This window comes from Prunus mume, linkage group LG5 (genome assembly GCF_029339155.1).
Source record: "Prunus mume cultivar Tortuosa linkage group LG5, ASM2933915v1, whole genome shotgun sequence".
Classification (NCBI taxonomy): Eukaryota; Viridiplantae; Streptophyta; class Magnoliopsida; order Rosales; family Rosaceae; genus Prunus; species Prunus mume.
The window spans coordinates 13,879,753-13,894,433 of record NC_142702.1 but is presented as its reverse complement, the minus strand read 5'-3'; the positions used below and the strand labels follow the sequence as shown (position 1 = coordinate 13,894,433).

Here is a 14,681-nt window from a genome sequence, read left to right as displayed (position 1 = left end):
TGTGTGTTAGTTTTTTTGTTATTATACTTAGCCAGTTCGATTTTTGTGTTAATTTTCTTCACATTTTTCGTCATGCAATCTTTGTAGATTGGTTAATAATAATATAGTGTATTTTAGATTTGTCTAAAAAAAAATTGTGAAATTTATACGATAACGCTCGAAGAAAAAATTTCTGAATCCGCCACCATTTATAATGCCAGAAGTCCAAACGGGCCTGAATTTACACACACCATTTTTACTAGCAAAAGTCTTATTGAAAACGCGTTTTTGCTTTCCACGCTCTTTTTGGTAATTTGCCAAATTGAACTTCAAGTCGTCCGCTCTGTCCTTTTCATTTTGGCGCGTCACTTTCCAAATCACTCATTCGTCCACTGGACTGGACTCTTGGCTTTTGGTCACGAGTATTCCAATAATAGCGTGTTTATTTATCAAAAATAAATATTAAAATTATTTCAATTTCTGTTTCTATTAAATTCCTAACTTTTATTGTATTTATCAACATAAATATTTGTAATCCAATACTCTCAAGATAAACAAGCACCGGAAATTGTAACAACTAAGGCAGTATTGATTCAATTTCAATTTCTTTATTTTCCAATTCTTAAGTTTCCTAATTCATAACTTGCTCTGTTCGTAATAAATAAACATGCTCTGAAATTATTGTCGAGTCTTATAAAAAATGATGAGAATCTGACCATTATCAACGTGAATGTAACTACGCAGTATTATAAATACGCTCATGTATAATTATCATAGTAAATATTGTCTTGTCGTACTAAATTAAAGAAAAAAGTTCATCATTTATGAGGGTGTAGAATAATTTCTCCATATACCTCATAAAAAATTAAAGAAAAAAAAGAAAAAGGAAATTCAAGCACTCCGTCACTTGCGTAGTTACATTCACGTTGGCAAGAAAATAAATTTAAAAATAATAAATAATAAAAACAGAGTCTGCAAATCCACTGCATCTTACTTTCTTTCTTTTCTTCTACCTATCTCTTTCCATCTCTCTCCATGCCACCTCTCACCACCACCCCACCATCGTCTTCACTTTCTCTCTAAACCTCGGAGGCTTCTCGTCACTTTCCCGGGAAATTAGCCAACCAGAAAATTTAAAAGAAAAGTCCTTGCAAATGGGCCGGAACTCATCGTCTCCTCCAGCTATCCTCGACGACAATGGCGGTGCGGGAGGTAACGATCGAGGCTTCCATTCGATTCGCGGTCGCTTGCCCGTCAAGCGGAACCCTAACCCTAGCCACCACACAGACCAGGCCAGGGCCTACACGGATCGACCGTTCCCGCGCCCGAGATCGCACAACACCCGCTTCTATCGCAAGGGCTTGTTGTGGCTTTTTCCCTTCAAAGGAAAGTCGGTGTTCTATGTCGTCCTCATCTTCGCGGTCTTCGTCTTCGCGGTGGCCACGATGGTGTTGCAGAGCTCCATGACTTTGGTTTTCAGGCAAGGAAGTGAGAGAGGGCGGTTGCTCAGGGAAGGCTTGAAGTTTGGGAGCGCCTTCAGGTTCGTTCCTGGGAGGGTTTCGAAGAGGTTCGTGGAGGGTGATGGGCTCGATCGGGTTCGCATGGAGGCGAGGATTGGTGTTCGGCCGCCGAGGCTAGCTCTTGTGAGTGTTATCCGCTCGCTGCTTTTGCTTGAATTTGGATTGGTTTTGTGAATTTGAAATTACAGTTCTTAGTGGAAATTGGTAAATCGTGTTTATCCAAGTGAGGTTGATCTCTGTTAATAATTTAATTAAGCACTTTCTGACAATGGGAGCGAATCTGGAACTGGTAAATGCAGTCTACATGAATGTTTGATTTCTGAGAAAACAAAGGAAAGTAATGAGCTAGAATATGATCTTTTCCACTCTTTTATATCATGAATGCATAATGGTTGAATGATTTTTTATCACCTGTTTCTGCTGAATTAAAAGTTTAGACTTAAAAAGTACTATGTAACTTTAGGTGCTTTGTTTTGAGCGGAGGCTTGCAGGTTCTCAAGTCGTAGATGATGAAATATTGAAGATGCCGAGTTTTGATTTATTTTATTTTTCTGAATTCTTTGAGTATTACAAGTGTCGTACAGGTTATGATACTAGGGTATAAGTTGGGAACTATTGGGGAAGCAGCTCTTGGGTTTATGAGAATATGTGCAAAGATTCAGACAAGTAAAAATGGTCTTGTTGAGGAAGGTTGGATTTGTACATTTAAGGAATTGAAATGAAAGGTCCATAGACTGCTGGTACTTTGATTCTGATCCAAAAAATATTAAATTAATTAGTTGACTTTGTCTCTAAAATTCTATTAAGAGCAGAGTTTGTAATTTTCTACATCAAGTCATTGATGTTACGAAGATGTAATTAGTGTTGCAGTCACAGTATTCACTTAAAAAAACAGGATAACTGCGTAGAAGACGTTTTTTTTTTTGGCTATACGAAACTCATTGATATCACTGTCTTCCAAAAAAAGTTGAAAAAAAAAAAACAAAAGAGAAAGAAACACTGATTAAAGTAATTTTTTATTCTGGTCCAAAATAAGTAGAATTTTTATTGTTACCTAGCATTAAGACCTGGATTTTATGCTGTCCATGGAAAGCTCTCTCTAAGGAAATAGTAGAGGTTATTACACCACGTAAGGGTAGGTTACAATGGAAAAAACAATTCTGTTTCAAAGGTGTGGAGATTAATTGGAATTATCGGAAGAAAAATGCAAATGAAAAGTACTTAGTCCATAGAATGACGCTATCAGAAAGGAGTTTATCAGGGCGGCAATTGAATTGCGTTTTTCTGAGAAGGTTGAATGTCACCTGTGTTGCTTGAATCTTTGAGATGGGATGGTGCAAAACGTATTGTATGCCCAAATGGCTGATATGGTGCAAGCAGAAAGCTTGACTTTCCATGTGGATTATGATTGCTCCTTCACTTGCTTAGTAGAGTGAGAAGCCAATTTAAAGGAAAAGTTCTTTCATCTTTTTGCACTATGTAGGAAAGTGATGTGTTTATGTATTGGGAATTATATGTTTAATTTAAAAATTTTAGAACATGAGGTTAAAAATAATTTATTACTGGTTTCTTATAAATTATCAGTTTTATCATTGTGCGGTACCTGTAAATTGTGTGTGTTTAGATTCTCTTTTATGTTTCTTGGGTATTGCTGGAGTCTTTAGTAAGATCCTCTATGCTTCGTCAGGTTCATAGAGTTAAATCTGCAGCCTGCAGGTTTGTCTGATATAAGCAGATTTTACAATAAATAACTATTTGTTTTTAGCATAGTGTCTCTGCTGAATGTAGATGCAAATAAGAAGCAAATTTTATGATAAAAACTATTTGTCTTTACATGAAGTAGTCCTCAGATCCTTTTTGTTTGACTGTATATTTACATTTCTGGTAAACCCATTTTGATAAATAGGCTAAATTTATTGGTCACTCAAATTCAAAACCAAACTTTGTCCTTATACTCTATTTTCCAATTTTAGAGTGGATGTTATTTAAGTTTTGATCTCATTGGTCATGATTTCAAAAAAGAATTTGGCTGTTTGAAGCTGAGCTAGCTGTGGAAGTTTATGGTAGTGTAAGGAGCTTTCAAATATATTTTTCGCTTGAATAACTAGTAAATCTCTACCAGTAACTTACAATACCAATGTTACTTATTGGAAAACAGTCCTGTTTGATCTCTGTTTCGTCGCATGGAATCTGCGGCTTTCTAATATTAAAGCATAGATTGGCTATTTGTAAGCTTCATCTTCGTGTTTTATGCTGTCTCTTATGTCAATCTTCTTAGTTTGAGATACCAGGTTCCTCTATTTCCGTGTATTTGTGTTAGCTTAGAAAAGCTTTATTGTATATGCAGTTTTTTTCTTTTATTAACTAATAAGATTGATGTTAGCAGCCTTCCATTGTTAAATCTTATTTTCAGTTCCTGATCAGAATATGGAACTGCCTCAATATCATTGGATACCATACTCGCCAGAAAAGTCTTTCTTATTTTAATATATTTTGTGTACTGAGTTGTTTTTCATATTGGTTGTGCCTGCTTTTGATACATGTCAGATCCTGGGAAACATGAAGAAAGATCCACAATCATTGATGTTGATTACTGTGATGAAGAATATCAAGAAATTGGGTTATGAGCTTAAGGTAAGTTGTTCTTACATGTGCTTTTTTCTATTCCTTTTTATGAGAAACAAAATAATTTTCTCAATATAATACAGAGATATGTCCAAACTTAGTAAGAAAGTGTCTGAAAATAAATAAAAGACCTAAAGTCCATCTGCTAGAAACACTCATATAAATGCTTTAGTATATCAAATTAACATTAGAAACTGGCTCAACAATATCTTAAGAAACAGCTGGATGAATAAAGGAAAGGAATATCTTGGAATTCAGAGGAAAATGAAGTCCGCAACAATGGCCAAAAGAAAACAATTTGTTCATGGTTTTTAATTTGTTGTTGGTGATTTGCGAATTATTTAATTCTTTGCTCATTGAGGTACATGGTGCCAATAGAGAGAGAAGAAAGCAAAAATTTTGTGGAAGTGTTGTCTGATGGTTAGAGAGAGAGAGAGTGGCTTCACTATTACTGGCTGCTATTCTTTATCTTATTGTGGGTACTGCATATGCTGCTCCTTTTTATATGGGAAAAAAAGAAGGTGTCAGTGCATATGGATATATGTTGTGTTAGTAAAATTAGTGATTCATAAAAATAAATAACTGTGTTCTCACTACTACTTATGCCCTCTTTCAATGCCTATATGACAGATCTTTTCTGTAGCGAAGGGTAAAGCATATAAAATGTGGGAGCAACTTGGTGGCCACATTTCGATTTTAGCTCCAGAGCATTGTGGCCTTATTGATTGGTCCATGTATGTTTGCTTCTTAATTTATATCGGGGTTTTTTTACCCTAATTTATAAATGGTTTTTCTAATTGTATGGAAAGTATTTAAATTTTGTTTACTAGGTCAGAGTTTTTCTATTCTTGATCAACGAGTAACTTTAATTTACCCTTTTCGTTTGTTCGAGAACTTGGAAAAATATTTAATACATATAATTTTCTACAGTTTTGGAGGTGTTATTGTGGACTCGCTTGAAGCAAAAGAATCCATGTCAAGGTGGGTTGTTTGACATTCCTTTTCTACCATGCTGAATTCTACGATCTATAGTTATTGTTAAGAGGACTTCCCTTGCATGCAATACCTGCTTGATCTGATTGACACGAATCCAATCATATTCCATCTGATAGACAAAAAAGTATTTTTGGTGGTTATTCATATTAATATCTTGAATTTGTAATTGCTCTTCAATAGCAAGAAAATTTAGGTGCAAATATGAAAGTTGAATGTTGCTGAGAAAATCTATGAGCTTGTGTTTGGAGTAAAATTGGAATATAGGAGTTACCGCCATGGCGTTAGGATGAGATGTTAAGAATGGTTGTAACAGATTTAAAGAGTATATGAAGTTTAAACAAAAGCTATACTATATTAAATTGTATTCTTATTCGAGTAGACAAAAATAATATTTCGTATTGTTTGCCTCTGTTCTCAAGCAATATTGCCTGATGTTGTAATATATGATGGGTACGATGATGATTTTGCTGAAGTATTCATGGCAGTGAATCCAGAGAATGAAAAAGAAAAATATAACAAAAGTTGGAGACAACTTGAGAGGCAGTTGTCATTGTTCAAGCGATTTGTTTAGTCCAAAAACTTATTCTGAATTCCTTGTTATTTTCATTTTGAGATATAATATTGATGGGCAGTAATTATTTAAGCTATGATTTAGTCTATGAGCTAATTGAAATTCTTTGTCTATCTTCAATTTTCTCGGAAACAATGTAAATGTGTTCACAAATAGGTTTTTTTCCGCCTTCCTTCTCTTTTCTTTTCTAACGGCTTCATATAAAAGATAAAGGCATACTCATATTAAGACTGCACATAACAAAATGCATATGCAAAGTTGCTTCAGTTGGACATGCTATGATTAGTGAGTTTTAGATTCATGCAGCCTTATGCAGGAGCCATTTTGTTCAGTACCACTGATATGGATAATTCAAGAAGATACACTTGCTAATCGTCTTCAATTGTATGGAGAAATGGGCTTGAAGCATCTTGTTTCTCATTGGAAAAGGGCTTTTAATAGAGCTAATGTTGTTGTGTTTCCAGATTTCACTCTGCCGGTAGGTCTGCAAAATAATTGGTTTGCACCTTGTTTCTAATTATTTTTGCAAATGATTTTTCTATTGGTTCTCAAATTTTCTTATTTTTATCCTTCCATCCTGTATCAGATGTTATATAGTGTTCTTGACACTGGAAACTTCTTTGTCATTCCTGGATCACCAGTGGATGTTTGGGCTGCAGAAAGGTACCGTAAAACCCACTCCAAGGATCAGTTGAGGAAAAGCAATGGATTTGAGGAAGATGATATGTTGGTTGTAGTTGTTGGGAGTTCATTCCTCTACAATGAGCTTTCATGGGACTATGCTGTGGCAATGCATGCTATTGGACCACTGCTACTAAAATATGCAAGGAGGGAAGATGCAGGAGGGTCATTTAAATTTGTTTTCTTATGTGGTAATTCCTCCAATGGATATGATGATGCTTTCCAGGTAGTTAGTCTTTAATCGATGCTACTAGAATATGCTATTGTCCCAGTAGTTATCACATTTTGAGCTTCTTGCATCTTATATAAATGCTCCTGTATTTTCTTAAGCAAAGAATTTTCTTGGCAAATGATGACTGGAAAAAAATAGATTACTTTGCAATATGAATTTGATTGCGGACAGAATAACGATGGTGGCTGAAAATGAAGTCCTTTTGTATATTTCATTTGATACTCTGGTCAATCTTCTGATCTGTTTTACAGGCATTAGTTCATAGGACTAATATGAAATGCATTTTGATCCATTGATCTCTTTTGTAGGAAGTTGCTTCACCTCTGGGACTTCCTCGCGGTTCTGTAAGGCATTTTGGCTTGAATGGTGATGTGAACAGTATGTTATTAATGGCTGACATTGTTCTCTACGGTTCATTCCAAGATGTACAAGGTTTTCCTCCATTGCTTATCCGTGCCATGACCTTTGGGATCCCAGTCATTGCACCTGATTTTCCTGTCTTGAAGAAATACGTGAGTTCCCTAAAACTCTTCCTGTCTTCATAGTTCATTGATATGCTTGGGAGGGGTCTGTTTCATTGTCTTTTACTTTTGTGAAATTACAGGTAACTGGTGGAGTTCACATAAATACTTTTCCAAACCATAATCCTGATGCTTTAATGAAGTCTTTCTCACTTATGATTTCAAACGGGAAACTTTCTAAATTTGCTCGAACAGTTGCTTCTTCTGGAAGACTGCTTGCGATGAACCTGCTGGCATCAGAATGCATAACTGGTTATGCAAGGGTTTTGGAGAATGCACTCAATTTTCCATCAGATGCTCTGTTGCCAGGCCCAATCTCTGAGCTTCAACAAGGTACATGGGAATGGAATTTGTTCTGGAATGAAATAGATTATACAACAGGTGATATGCAAGACATTGATGAGCAGTCATCCTTGGAAAACACTAGTGTTGTTTATGCTCTTGAAGAAGAGTTTTCAGGTTTGGCTTACTCAACAAACATCTCTGATAATGGAACATGGGAATCGGCACAAGATATTCCAACTCAATTAGATTGGGATCTCTTGACAGAAATTGAAAACTCTGAAGAATATGAGAGGTTAGAAATGGAGGAGGTATGTATTTCTGGAAATTACGGAACTTGTGTGATATGAGCTCAATCCCACCAGTTCTTCCACGCCTTTTTTAGTGTCAATGTAATCTTTCTTGAAAGACACCTGACACGGAATTTTTTCTGTACTTGTAGCTATCTGAAAGAATGGAGAGAGACCCTGGTCTATGGGATGATATATATCGTAATGCCCGAAAAGTTGAAAAGCTTAGGTTTGAAGCAAATGAGAGGGATGAGGGAGAACTTGAGAGAACAGGCCAGTCAGTATGCATTTATGAGATATACAGTGGATCTGGGACCTGGCCGTTCTTGCACCATGGTTCTCTGTACCGTGGATTAAGTCTTGTGAGTTTCTTTCTCCTGTTTCCTTTTTGTGTATTTTTACGCTGTTTTAATTTCTCACTTTATTATTCAGTATTTCTACTATTCTCTTAGTTACATCTCTGCAAGTCTCATGTTCTTTTCTTAATAATTCTATTCTGTGACTTGGATACATTTCTACTGAGAACTGCAATGAAAGCATTTAAACATGCTATAAATTACATAAAATATCTACATTTCGTAACAGATATAAATCTTTGTTTAAATACTTGAACTCTAAAATAATATTTTACATCTGAGTCAATTGCCTTATCCTTCTGAATTTATCCTACAATGTATTTGGTAGTCAACCAGAGCACGGAGATCAAGATCAGATGATGTGGATGCTGTTGACCGGCTTCCCATGTTAAATGAAACTCACTATCGCAATATTCTCTGTGAGATTGGAGGAATGTTCGCTATTGCGAACAAGGTGGATAGCGTCCATAAGCGACCTTGGATTGGGTTTCAATCTTGGCGTGCTGCTGGTAGGAAGGTATTTCTTATTGTGGTGGGAATTTTTCTTTAAAGTTATTTGTGAGTCTCACTGGGTCCCTCCCTGCAACGTGGTTATGATTCTAACCATCTATTTTGTATGCATTCATTTAGTGATTATCTGAGAAAAAAATCTACAAAATCGAAAACTGTTTAGTCATCTATTTGTCATTAATAAATGGATGAATGTTTTGAATTAACATAGAAATAAAATGATATTCAAATAGGTAAATAATTTCTAATTTGACTGATTTTTTGCGTGGATGATCCTTGAATGGGAATCTAACAACTGGATGGTCCAGATCAAAGGATCACATTGTGGGGTGGACTGCAAGAATTAGAATTGGTCCTTTTGTTAACATGAGGACATTATAAGATTAGGACTTCATATTTATATGCATACATACATGCATATATTCACGCAAACCTGTCGGTTCTTTGGAATGGTTTTGGTGTCACAGAAAAATAAAATAAAATTATAGTTCAACTTTGATGCACTAATGAAAGATATCAGCTACAACACAAGTTTTGAACCTGGTATATCCTGATTCAACTGTATGTATATATGCACGTATACTTGAAGAAAAAGAAAAAGAAAAAGAAGAAAAGAAAATGTGTGTGTGTGTGTGTGTGTGTGTGTGTGAATGCGTTGTTCTTTAGTTTCGCATCATATTCATCATTGTTTTCCCCAAGCAGGTTTCTTTGTCCAAGAAAGCTGAAAAAGTTTTGGAAGAAGCAATACAAGACAACACGGAAGGTGATGTGATATACTTTTGGGGACGCTTGAACATGAATGGTGGGATGACGGGAAGCAAAGATGCACTCACTTTTTGGTCCGCATGTGACATCTTGAATGGGGGCCATTGCAGGTAGGTTTTATGAAATATTAGTTGAGCTAGTGTTGTTTGCACACATAACTTGGGTGACTTATAGCTGTCACTGTTTTCATGGGTTGCGAATATAATATGTGATGCCATGCTCTTAGGGGATATGCTCTTGAACGTGAAATTCTTTGGTGAGGCAGCCGTATGCGACCACCTCTCACAGTGGGTGGGAAGGTGGCCACATAGGGCTGTGCTATACAAGAATTATCCTCTTGAACAGTGGATTTTATGGCTGGTATTATGAGATTATGAGGTCCACTTAGAACCAAATGATTCCAGTTTCATTAGTATTACCAATTTTTTGGCCAGAGCATTCGCATAACTTTATAATACATTTTTGGATTAATAGACCAAACCACACAATTAGCTTTGTTTCAAGATTCATAAAATCATGTATGAAAACAAGTTTTTTACCAACTACCCTTTGATATTGTCTGGCAAAAAAAGGAAGGTATACATACTCAAATACAGGGTTTTTTTTTTCTTTTTCAATGAATCAAAAAGATGGGCCATCAGTTTCGTGATGTGAGCATGCACAAAACGTTCATTCATAGACACTCCCATGTATTAATTGGGTGTTTAAGGTTTCATATTTCCACAATTCAATTCTGATTGGGTTTGTCTTGGTCCTATAATCATGAGTTTGATTTCATTAATTCATCAAGATCGATGTTCCTTGAACATAACTTTTTTTCCACCCAAAATGACTGCAGAAATGTTTTTGAACATGCATTTCGCTGGATGTATGCCTTGCCAAATAATACAGAAGCTCTTCCTCCCATGCCAGAAGATGGTGGTCACTGGTCTGCGTTGCATAGCTGGGTGATGCCAACTCATTCGTTCCTTGAGTTCGTAATGTTTTCCCGGTAATTTACTGAGGATCTGAAATCTAATAACATCTTTTGGTTTTATTCAGTCGCAGCCCTTGACACTAAAGGAAGTTAATGATGCTTAGTTATGAGTGTATTATAACTGAAATTTTGTATTTGAACTACAGGATGTTTGTCGATTCTCTGGATGCATTGCACACCAACAACAGCGGACAAAGCGTGTGCTTGTTGGGTTCTTCGGAGCTTGAGGTATGTCATGTAAGTCTTTAGGTATAGTTTTTCTGGTCCCACTGGGAGTTTAATTTTCCTCACCATTGTTTAATTTTCCTCACCATTGTTTAATTATCAACAGCAAAAACATTGTTACTGTCGGGTATTAGAGGTCCTTGTCAATGTCTGGGCTTATCATAGTGCACGAAAGTTGGTTTACATAGATCCTATCTCTGGTTCAATGGAGGAGCAGCACCGAATTGATCAACGCCAAGCATTCATGTGGGCAAAATATTTCAATGCTATATTACTGAAGAGTATGGATGAAGATTTAGCAGAAGCTGCAGACGATGGTGACCATCCAAGGGAGAATTGGTTGTGGCCGCTAACCGGCGAAGTGCATTGGCAAGGAATTTATGAGAGGGAAAGGGAAGAGAGATACAGGCTGAAGATGGACAAGAAGAGGAAAACAAAAGAAAAATTACATGAAAGAATGAAGTACGGATACAAACAAAAGACGCTTGGAGGATAGGAAGGTTATAGTTGTAGTTGAAATGGTCTAGTCCTAATTCTGTCACACTCGGAATTACGATATGGTTACTGAACTCGTCGACTTGGGAGTGGGAGAAGAAGACTCTCGAGGATGGAGGGTACGATTTATTCTTTCTAACAGCGACGGTATGGTTTGTAAAGAGGAATTTTGTAGGTCTTTTTCTCTGACTGAATATATAGATACTCGGAAGTGGGTGGAAGACAGTAGCTTTTCCAGCAATTGCAGTTCACTTAGCATGTGAGGCGTTTACACGTTTCAAGTCGCAGAGGCGGAGGCTACCAAGTTTTTGAGCAGTGTACACAAACAGAGTATGAGGCTACCTAGTTTTTGAGCAGTATACACAAACATTCGTTGAAATTCTTTTTCACAATTAACAACATCATGTATTCATTTGGCAATGTTAATAGGAAATTTTGATTAAAATAAAGCAGTTCTCGGTGGTTCTTGTTTTGATTTTTTCATACACTGAACGTACAGTTTCCAGTCATTTTATTGTTCAAGTCATCTTGGTTACACGTGTAATAATAGTGCCATGTTCGTGTTGAGAAGACTCGACGAGATTAATAATCATGTTGTGTTGATCTTGACCCAACTATTCTAATACATGCCTCTTTAACCAGACAAACTGTGCATGATTTAGTGTGATGCATCAATTTTCACGACAGAGGTGGTTAGATTACATGATGTGGGGGAAGAAAATGCATCAATTTTCCTACATCAGTGAATTGAATGTCCTCTTGCCCCTTGTTATTATGTCGACAATGGTAATCCAAACTTGAAAATATGGTCTGACTAAGGTGACGGGGTGTGAGTGGTAAATGGGTTGTGTGGCGGGCTCTTTGCTCGGGCATCGGCCTATACAACTCAGTGATACAAAGTTACTTTACAAACAATTATATATGGTGTTTGTACATGGAATGAACTGAAAGTCACAGAAATTTCATGGGAATGAATTCTCATTGGTTGATCTGTTTAGGGCATATATTTCCTCTCTCTAGCTATCAACTATCAAATGGTTTAGTTCATTTGGGAATAGCTGAGTTTACGAAAGTTGGGCAGAAGATTTTCTACCTTGCACTTCTTCCTTTTTATCCGGTGGCCGAGTCCCTAAAAATCCATCAATAGCAACTCCAGAAGCCAGTGAGGATTGAACAACTATATCATAAGACTTCGGTGAGAGGTCAAGGCCCTGATTTTGAGCCGTCAAATATAAGTCATATGCAAGCCTTGGTTTACCTCCATTGGCAAGACCCTCAATCATCATTTCATATGTAACATTGTTTGGTGAAATGTTCTGATCCTTCATGCGCTGAAACCATTCATATGCAGCATTGGTTGAACCGTTTCGTACAAACCCACTGATAATGGCATTGTATGTGACAACAGTTGGCTCGATTCCTGATGAAACCATCTCATGAATGATGGTATCTACCATATTCAATTTTCCGTGTCCACTGAACACCGAAGCCATAATTGTGTAGGCATACAAGTTCGGTTTTACACCAACCTTAAGCATATGTTCCCACACCTGCCGGGCCTCATCGTAGAGTTTTCCCTTCTCAAGGGCACTAAGCAATGCTCCATAAGAAAGTACTGTAGGTTTTTGACCTTGTTCCACCATTCTTTTAAAAATCTTGACAGCAGCAGAAGTTTCTGCAGCCTTAGAACAGGCAACAAGAACTGCATTCCATTCCTTACTTCTAGGTTTAAGACCTTTCTCTTCCATTTTGTTGAGCAGCCTGATGCCCCATCTCCAAATTCCTCTTTTTCTAGCTGCAGTCAGAAGAACATTAAAGTGAGATACTATCAATTCATATGACATGTTATTTGGCTTCGGCCCCCTGTCCAACATATCCTCATAAATCTCCAAAGCTGCCCACCATTTCTTAGCCTTCCCCATCAACCAAATTACATGGTTACACACAGATATACCTATTTCAGTATGCCTTTCTCTTATCCTGTTATACAATTCTTTTGCCACAGTATAATGTTCTTCACGGGTGCAAGCCCACAAAAGGCGCTCGTGTTCTGCCCAACCGAGTGGAACCCCAGCAATATCCATCTGTGCTAGAAGTTTTAGAACGTTGGTACTTAAGTTATCATCCTTCACAAGCCACCGGCGCATCACTTGGTAGCAAACCCGTTTTGTAAAGTTCTCAAGCTGTATAAACTCATGTTCCCAGTCTTCAACAGACTCTTTACTTATATCACCTTTATGGTACTTTTCTCTGAACTCGATGAAGAACTGTAAAGCTCCATTTCCATCTTGCATTCGTTGATAAGCCAGCAATGCTGTAGAATAGGATACTGAAGATGGAATCAGGCCCTTCTTCTCAATATCCTCAAGAACATCAAGGGCCTTAGTACTTAGTCCTTGCTCTATGTAAATTGCCATTTTAGTATTGTAAGTTACAACATTCAGTTCCACCCCTTCCTGAGTCATAGCACTCAAGACTTTGTCCATTTCTCCAAATTGTTTAGACTGCTTCACTGCACCCAAAAGACTATTATATATGAATAAGTTTGGGGTAATCGAACCATTAGTTTCTTCACTCTTTCTCTTAAGCCATTCAACAACAGCAAATGCAGAATCCATCAATCTGTCTCTTCCGAAACCCCTGATCATGGATGAGAATACTTGAAGGGGCAAATCACCCTTGTCCTTAAGAACCACCTCTACATCATCTGCTGTTTTTGCAAACTGTAAGCTCAATGCTAGCGCACGCACATCAATCTTGTCATTTTTCTGCTCCCAATTCACTCCTCGATTTCTTACATCTACTTCATTTTTATCTTCACCACTCTCTGCTCCATCCACAATTAGATGATCAATACCCTTACGCTCACCTTCCCCTGACAACCTATGTTCTGATGTGGATTCTTCTATAACAATGTCATTTCCAATTGCTTGTTCTTCCAATGCCCATGCTACTACAAACGAAGCACCAAAGGAACGCTTCTTAGACTGACAAATGCGAGCAGGTTTAAGTTTAGAGTACCCAGAAAAACACCCACAACCAAAATCGAATTTTGGGCTTCCACTAAAAGCCTCAGCCCCAATAGCCCCTGAATTGCTAGAAAGTAATAATACAGCACCACTTCTACCATAACAAACAGGAAAACCAAGGCTCCACATCTTTTTTCTTCTTATCCTAGTACTAAATTTACAAGAAGAACCAAGTTCAAAGCCTAACTGGGGCACTGCCCAGGTTTCACCCCTTGAAGGCCAAGTGACCAAAGCTTGCATTTTCCATGAAATTTACAGGAAAAGAGAAACAACCCAGAATTGTATATCCTGTGGAAGAGTAGGATCATAAAGGTTGTCATTATACAAATTTCAACATAGTTTTCATCTTTAGAGAGAGAAAACTTAAATGAGAAACAACAACTATGAGAGATGTGGTTACATACCTGAACTCCAACAACAACTGTTAGTTTGATTCTGAGTTTGCGAAATTCCCAGAAACTGTGAGAGTAGATTCAAAAGGCGAGAGATAAATTTGCAATCTCGGGTTGTGCCACTAATAAAACCAAGTGAACTTCCAAAGTGGGTTTTGATTTTATTTCTCCATGATGCTGTGGTTTTCTCACAGCCATTCAATTGTAATGAGAAGAAAATAAGAGGTGAGAGCTAC

General features: G+C 37.2%; 2 protein-coding genes across 3 annotated transcripts; one reads left to right on the top strand and one right to left on the bottom strand.

Annotated features, from left to right (window-relative positions):
- Positions 1–961: 961 nt before the first annotated feature.
- On the top strand, positions 962–11,507 carry LOC103331224 (UDP-Glycosyltransferase superfamily protein). 2 transcript variants are annotated; one of them, XM_008233842.3, is made up of 14 exons: positions 962–1,622; positions 4,047–4,133; positions 4,755–4,858; positions 5,055–5,105; positions 5,998–6,169; positions 6,278–6,598; positions 6,913–7,116; positions 7,209–7,718; positions 7,850–8,059; positions 8,382–8,570; positions 9,266–9,438; positions 10,167–10,319; positions 10,451–10,532; positions 10,636–11,507. In XM_008233842.3, the coding sequence occupies exons 1-14, from the start codon at positions 1,134–1,136 to the stop codon at positions 11,023–11,025; spliced, it is 3,135 nt and encodes a 1,044-aa protein (XP_008232064.2). In that variant the 5' UTR covers positions 962–1,133; the 3' UTR covers positions 11,026–11,507. The 2 variants fall into 2 exon arrangements, with proteins under 2 accessions (XP_008232064.2, XP_016650178.2); XM_016794692.2 differs by having other exon boundaries at positions 10,451–10,541; positions 10,636–11,169.
- Positions 11,508–11,914: 407 nt separating this feature from the next.
- Positions 11,915–14,678, bottom strand: LOC103331223 (Pentatricopeptide repeat (PPR-like) superfamily protein). The gene is made up of 2 exons (XM_016794838.2): positions 14,458–14,678; positions 11,915–14,341 (listed from the first exon to the last, which is right to left on the bottom strand). Exon 2 carries the CDS (start codon positions 14,291–14,293, stop codon positions 12,089–12,091), a length of 2,205 nt encoding a protein of 734 aa, XP_016650324.2. The 5' UTR covers positions 14,294–14,341; positions 14,458–14,678; the 3' UTR covers positions 11,915–12,088.
- Positions 14,679–14,681: the final 3 nt, after the last annotated feature.

Coding starts and splice junctions, on each gene's coding strand:
- LOC103331224 (XM_016794692.2), top strand. CDS start 1,134: ATGGGCCGGAACTCATCGTCTCCTCCAGCTATCCTCGACGACAATGGC. Junction 10,320..10,450: donor GAGTTCGTAATGTTTTCCCG/GTAATTTACTGA, acceptor TTTGAACTACAG/GATGTTTGTCGATTCTCTGG. Junction 10,542..10,635: donor CGGAGCTTGAGGTATGTCAT/GTAAGTCTTTAG, acceptor AATTATCAACAG/CAAAAACATTGTTACTGTCG.
- LOC103331223 (XM_016794838.2), bottom strand. CDS start 14,293: ATGCAAGCTTTGGTCACTTGGCCTTCAAGGGGTGAAACCTGGGCAGTG.